Source organism: Nicotiana attenuata, unplaced genomic scaffold (genome assembly GCF_001879085.1).
Source record: "Nicotiana attenuata strain UT unplaced genomic scaffold, NIATTr2, whole genome shotgun sequence".
Lineage (NCBI taxonomy): Eukaryota > Viridiplantae > Streptophyta > Magnoliopsida > Solanales > Solanaceae > Nicotiana > Nicotiana attenuata.
The window spans coordinates 492,964-500,066 of record NW_017670639.1 but is presented as its reverse complement, the minus strand read 5'-3'; the positions used below and the strand labels follow the sequence as shown (position 1 = coordinate 500,066).

The 7,103-nt window shown below is 35.8% G+C and overlaps 1 protein-coding gene across 1 annotated transcript; it reads right to left on the bottom strand.

The window, feature by feature from the left end:
• Positions 1–299: 299 nt before the first annotated feature.
• Positions 300–3,533, bottom strand: LOC109241804 (putative glycerol-3-phosphate transporter 1). Its single transcript, XM_019408597.1, has 3 exons — positions 3,393–3,533; positions 1,450–2,495; positions 300–1,328 (listed from the first exon to the last, which is right to left on the bottom strand). The coding sequence occupies exons 2-3, from the start codon at positions 2,447–2,449 to the stop codon at positions 775–777; spliced, it is 1,554 nt and encodes a 517-aa protein (XP_019264142.1). The 5' UTR covers positions 2,450–2,495; positions 3,393–3,533; the 3' UTR covers positions 300–774.
• Between the last annotated feature and the right edge of the window lie 3,570 nt (positions 3,534–7,103).

Sequence of the window (7,103 nt, the reverse complement as noted above, 5' to 3'; positions counted from 1 at the left end):
GAATGAAAGCCGTGAGGGATTGAGAGATATTTGTGAATTTGATATGAGAATAAAAAGGGTTAAAAGGGAGATTATTTCACTTTTAAAGTTGAGAGTAGAAGTGCAAAACAAAAATAAATTTAAAATGGTGTTACAGAAAGAGTATAATTTAAGAAAAAAAACTTTTTAAAAGATTCTTAATTTTTTCTTTTTTAGATCAGGATGACAGTTGCGTATTAAGAGAGTGAAAGCTTCAATAATTTCCATCGCAGAGTACGACCTGACGAACGCTGTTCAATCAGGAATAGATGCAAAAGATAAGAAATTCAATGAGTTGTTGTCCCACCTACCATAGCCATAACTTTAGGTGGATACAACTTTCAATAATTGATCTTCAACTTGTCCAAGATACGTAAATTCAGAGTCTAAAACTTTTGGGAGGATGCACTGGCTTTATTCAATCCAAAAAACGAATGATGTACAAAACTCTCAATAACCCAGGCTCCCACTACACTAAATACTGTATCTGGCACACAAAAATGTACATGCGGAAATGAAATGGTATTTCATGAGAGAAAGGGAGTGATCAGCAGTTTTTAAACTCACTCCCATACACTATAGAGAAGGAGAATAAAACCCTCTCATTTCTTGACTTTATACAAGATGCCACCTGAAATCTTGATTTAGATTTTAGAATCTCCACCTCTACATCTCTGTGACCGGAGGCTAATACCCGAACTGAGGCTTGGAAATGCATTCACAAAAGCAATAAAAGAATACCATTTGTTTTTGTTTTCACACTTCAAGGTCAGGGGACCTTGATCTAGGTGACCCTCCTAATTGATGAATCTTTGCACCGACTTCAGCTACAACGAGCCTGGTTAGAAGCAGACCAGCTATAAAAGCTGCTCCCATGAGCATTGTAAAAACAGCACTCCAGCTCGTAGCTGATATGTAACCTGTTAGCAGTGGTCCAATGGCAGCTCCAATTGAGCCAGTGCCATCAATAATGGCGGTAACAGTTGCAAGCGCTCGTGAATTGCCTTTCAAAGAGCTATGTGTTCCCAGGTCAGCCGAAACAGCAGTCGTTATCAATGCATAAGGCCCATTCACGAACACTCCGGTGATCAACATGAGGATGATGTTTATGGTCATGGAGACGTGTCCATAGCTCCGATACAAGTAGAGAACCGGGATAGCACAGTACATGAAGCTGGCAGCGGTTATAGCTCTAGCGCCTAAGCGGTCAGATATGTAACCTGCTAGGATTCCACCTACTACCCCTCCAACATCAAATAACGTCGACAAGTTTCCAGCCTCCTCATTGGACAAATACTTTCCATCTATAGCTGCAGCAATATCAAAGAATACAAAGAAATCAGCGAAACTTTTGTCTAATATCTTGATGATTAAATACTGATATAAAAAGACTGCAAGTCTATCGTAATAAGCACATAACAGTTAGCATACCTGTATGGCTAATGTAGAACGGCAGCCAATACAAAAATGTGTATGCCACCAACTTGGCAAAGAAAAGGCAAAGAGCAAAAGGTGCAACCCCTGGAATTTTCCATGCTTCTATAAAACCCACAGCTGATTCCTCTTCTCTATCTGATCTCAACAGACGCTCTGTTACTTCCTCGCCTTCTTTTCTAGGAGTGAACACTTCATCTTCATCTTCATCATGATTTGCTCCGACAGACTCGGGATGAACTGGCAAAAAAAGGAATACCAGCACGCCAATGATAGCAATAATGCTACCAGGAACAACCATTGACCAACCCCATCCATACTTCAACAAGATTGAAGCAACCAAAGAACCCGTAATGTTTCCGATGGAGGTGTGAGCATTCCAAATACCCATTATAAGTCCTCTCTTCTTTTTCCCAAACCAATTCCCAACAACAGCGACGACGGAAGGCCATCCAGTGGATTGGAACAATCCAGCCATCATTTGGACTATTAGATAGTAGTAAAAGATGTGTACATTTGCCCAATATCCAACTCCAAAAAGGGCAGTGAATAAACCAGTTCCTACCATTCCTATTGTCAAAAATATTCTTAGATCCATCCTATCGCCAACGTGCCCGGAGAAATACATTCCCATGGCATATACAAAAAGGAAAGACACATCAAGTTGACCGAGCATAGCCGTACCATCGGGTCCGTTAAATGGCAACCAACCATCTTTAAGCATCCACGAAAGCCTTGAACTTTCTTGAGTGGTATGCCTTTGCCACGGAAACTTCAAGGCATCCACACCAGGGGTCTGGGGATCAAGTGCACTTTTAACAATGCTAGTAGTTTTTCTAGTAGCATGGTAACTTGCATATGCTAAAAAAGTTACAATTAGGACTATGGCTTGATATGTTTTGAAAGAGAGACTTGACTTCTTTGCCCTCTCCATGAACCTGATTCCTGGGGGTTTGCTGTAATTTTCTTCCATGACTGACTCTGCTAGAGACCCCATCAATTAAGAGGAAGAGAAAAAAAGGTTTCCTCTTTTATAAAACCACCTGTAACAAGACAAATTTTAAAATTAAAATTTGCCATCTTGAGATAAACTCACTGCATCAAAATTGTCCCTCTTTTGATAGGTAAACTAAAATAGCTAATAAAAGATTTAATGAAAAGACTGTGGGACTAGGTGGGGATAGTAGTAATTCAATTATCTATTAATCAAAAATTAATCCAGGAATCCAACTATCTCAGGTTTAAGTATTGAGCTACTAATGCTTACTAAGTGTTGTCTAAATGTAAATCGTGACACACCAAAAAGATTAACAGAAAAAGGAAACAGAAGCCAAGGATCTATAAGAAAATCTTCAAAAGTTCATTCAAAGAAAGTATTCTACTTTTATTAAATTTCTGCTAATGGAAAATTTAGAATTAACTTGGAATTAAATAAGAAGCTAATTCAAACATAAAATTCCAATATTACAGTAACAATCTTATCCAATTATGTTTCTTTCTTCATCTCCTACCCTCTCCTGGAATTTGATAATTCAGTTACTCAAAGCCCAAAGGTGAAAGTGAGGAGCTACGATTTTCACTAAGACATATCAAATTTAAAGAAGTAAGTTTAATAAATAGTATTGTTTAATTTGGAAAAAGTGTTTAATTCAGCGAGAACAACAACACCCACCAACCAAATCAATTAAAAAATGGATTTTTTTTTCTCCTTTTCTTATGAAAATCAATTAAAGGAAGATTTCGTGAAACCAACAAATTTTAGAAAATATTTTCATATGAAAAATCCGACCCGCGAACTCTGACAACATCAAAGAACGCAAATAAAAGGATCAAAAAGATAGTAATTTGCTAACAATCTGGAGAAAAAAAAAAAAACTGTAACTGAAATACGAAGAAGGTCGAGAAAATCGAAACATAATTGAAGCAAGTAGAAAGCTAACCTTGTATTTATGAATTAGATGAATGTTTTTGTGTTCTGAAACAGAAAAAACTAAGTTGTCTGAATGTATAATAGAACTGTATAATGTATTTTCGAATATCAGTTGCTTAGCAATAAAAATGGCTGAGCAAAGCTGAGTGTGAGTTAGACGAAATGAGGTTGCTGCATTTAAAGCGGACGATAACATAAAAAGCTGAATTAGCAAATGACAATATTACCCCAGATTAACTTTTTAGCTGCATTTTCCTTCGGTGCTTTATTAGATGTCAATTGACATTTTTGCCCACTAGTGGGATTATTAATAAATTTACACCTCCTTTGTTTCGAATTTCAAGGGAGCTTTTATAGAGTAAATGATTGTGACCACCCCTTTACTGTATTTTATTAGTTTGTAAGTTCTCCTACGGGTGTCGATATTTGAAAATCGACTAAATCGACTGAATCATACCGTATCGAACCGGTTTTTAGGTTTCTTTTAAAGAAACCGTAAGTTTTATATAAATCTATAACCGTACCGATAGGTTTTTTATTTTATAAAAATAAACCGAAAAATACCGAACCGTACCGAATTAATTTTATATGTGGAAATATGTTTATATAATAAGTTTAAAACGAATAAAGCATTAAATTTTTCATTGGGTCTTGGAATTATGAATTCTGTTACAAGCAAATAGGTAATTAAACTCAAAATACTAATTCCTTAAATCTATTATGTTACTTATACTTAAATTAAGTTATTTCAAGTATCTTTATTAGCAAGACACAAAGTGTTCTAGAGATTATGAGTAGAAAACTACAATGTATTGAGTATGTTCCTTCATACAATTTAGATTTATCTTGTTGAATATTTAATATAAACTTTATTCTTGAGTCCCGGCTTGGTTAATATCTTTCCTCTCGTGTGATTTATATTTTCTTTGCTTTTACTTGGTTTCTTTTACGTTGCTGTCGAATAGTTGATGGATCTATACTCTAGCCATCTTTCATATTTTTTTAATTCATCACCCTTTAAACAGTAAAAATGTATAGAAAGTTTTGGCAAGTCCAAAAGAACATATGTTATTGCATTCTATTTCTACTGGTGAAATTTTACACGTTACCGAAAATTAACCGAACCGTACCGATACCGAAGTGAAACCGACATGATTGGGACGGTTTCGAAAAGTCTAATTTTGGTTATACATAATAGAATAACTGAAAAATTGATATGGTACAAATTTTATAAAGTGACCGTCCGAACCGAACCATTGACACCCCTAAGTTTTCTTTTTCCAAAAAAATTGACTTAACTAATTTTCCGTATAAAGTTTTTGGATTACCTAATTTGGGAGAGAACTAAAAAAAAGAAATCAGTCAAGTTTTCTTTAAGAGCGAGTTAAAGCATGATATGATTAATGTGATACTAAGGTTGAAATAGGACATTTTAATTCTATTTTTACATGACAAATACCCTGCAGTCATCTAATATCTTTTTCGAGAATATTAAAATAAAATTTAAAAAGTAATGTCAAACAAAAACTCCTTTTGCGTTGGAAAAAGAATATAGAATATTTCAGATCACATAAGAAAGAAAGATAAAAAAGAAATTAAAAGGCACATACTGGTGCGAGAAGTCAAGAAAAATATTTACTAGTTTGTGGTGTTAACACAAACAAAACAAATTAAATTCACTTAATTATAATTAAATAATAAAATGCTATACGTGAAACACATGTCTTGCAAGTTGCAATCAACTAATCTCTTACAAACAACAGAGTGCGAATAATTATGTTTATGGCATTCCTATCCATGATAAGTGTTGAGTAATGTAAATAAGGAGTTCAACAACGGAGTGCGAAAAATTATTTTAATAATAAAAGAAACGTTACATAAATAAATCAAAAGAGGACGTGATTGCTTACCACATTTAATTATATATTGGCTTGGAATATCTTGGATGATAGGCTATAATCGCGTATTTTAAGCGCTTATTACATTCTAATTTACTGTATTTTAATTGAGTTTGAGCTTTAATCGCTAGTGTTTTGCACTAATTGTGTATTTTATGCCTTGTAGGAGTGATTCCGAGCTATGTAGATATTATGGAATGAATTCAAGTGATTTGGAGCTTTGAAGTCTGAGCAAAAGCCCAAGGAATCAAGCCGGGATCGTGTTCGGGGATCAATGGATGATAGTTAAGAACGAAACGGAGAATCGAGCGGGCATACGGCGCATTGTCCAGTAAAATACACATAACTTTTCGCTCAAAATTCCGTTTGGGCTCCACAATATGTCGTTAGAAAGCTATTTGAAAGGCCTACAACTTTCATGTTTTGCATTTTTGCAAATTCCGAATACCGCGGCGCATGGTGCGGCACGGCGCGCGTCGCGCCTGTGAAAAATTCCTGCAGCCTGTCAGAATCAGCTCTCTGAACTTTCCCACAAGCACACCGTGTGGTGCGTCGACCCATGTGGTGCGCCTGTGCAAATTTTACAGAGCCAGAGTCCTATTTCACGCAGGAAAAGGTATTTCGTCTGGGCCTGACCCTACTTAGTATAAATATATGTAAAAATGCTATTTTGAGGACGCGGACATACTTTTGACATAATATAGACCTAAGGAGGCTAAGGAGACCGGGGATTCGACCTATGGAGGCATCAACACACTAGGAGCAAGGCGGAGAATTCTTCTACGAGTTTTTCACTTCCTTCTTCCTATTTCCATTATTGGTTATAAATTCTAGTATTGTAGTTATGCATACTATTATGAATAGCTAATTTGTTATCTAGGGTTTTGATGGAACCTATTGGAGGATGATTTTCCTGTTACGTTAATATAGATTTGCTGTAGTTTTTTCTTTATTTGTTCAACTACGTTTATATTGCGGTAGGTTGAAGAGCTCTCAATCGACTGTGCCTATTTAGTGTGTATTACTCGGGAGAGAGTGCATATTTAGGTAGTTGTTGAGCAACATCACTCCTAACGTATATGAGGGATCAATACGGAAGGTTTAAAGGTGGGATTAGGGATAACGAAACCTTGGGCGCGATCCGAGTGAGCCGTACTTAATGCCAGCTAGCATAATTCGGGAGAATATGCCTAGTAAATTGTGGTAATTACTCGGGAGAGAGTTATGACAGTTAGAGCGTTCATGATCGGTAGAGAATACTTAGGCTAATTTATAGAAAACGTAGCGGGAAGGATTCCGACAATAGGGGAAATCATAACTCTAGACCTCCTTAATCTTGTCTCTAACCCTCAGTATCTTTAGTTGTTAATTTACTATTTTAATTTGTTAGTTAATTAGTTAAACACAAGAATCTTAATATCTATAAGTTATGAATTATTCAAGCTTGTCTTCTTGGTGATAGTGAACAGCTGTAGCTAAGCCTTAGTTCTCTGCGGGATTCGAACGGACTTGTAAACCGGAATATATTTGCAACGACCGCTTAATCCTTTTTATAAGACATAGTTGGGCGTGATCAAATTTTGCACCGTTGCCGGGGAACTAACGGTGTAGTTGTAGGTGTACATATTGCTAGGATTCAAGTTTGAACTTTTATTTTATTTTTTTAAATTTTTTTGTTTTACTTGTTGATTTGAGAACATGGCATCTTGGAATTATGAGAGTTTTGATGTTGGTAATTCTACTTTTGATCCTCCTTATGCATATTATGGAGGAAACCACCTATTGCAAAATTATCAAAATATTCCCGAGAGCGAGTTATGTGC

Coding starts and splice junctions, on each gene's coding strand:
- LOC109241804 (XM_019408597.1), bottom strand. CDS start 2,449: ATGGGGTCTCTAGCAGAGTCAGTCATGGAAGAAAATTACAGCAAACCC. Junction 1,329..1,449: donor GTTCTACATTAGCCATACAG/GTATGCTAACTG, acceptor ATATTGCTGCAG/CTATAGATGGAAAGTATTTG.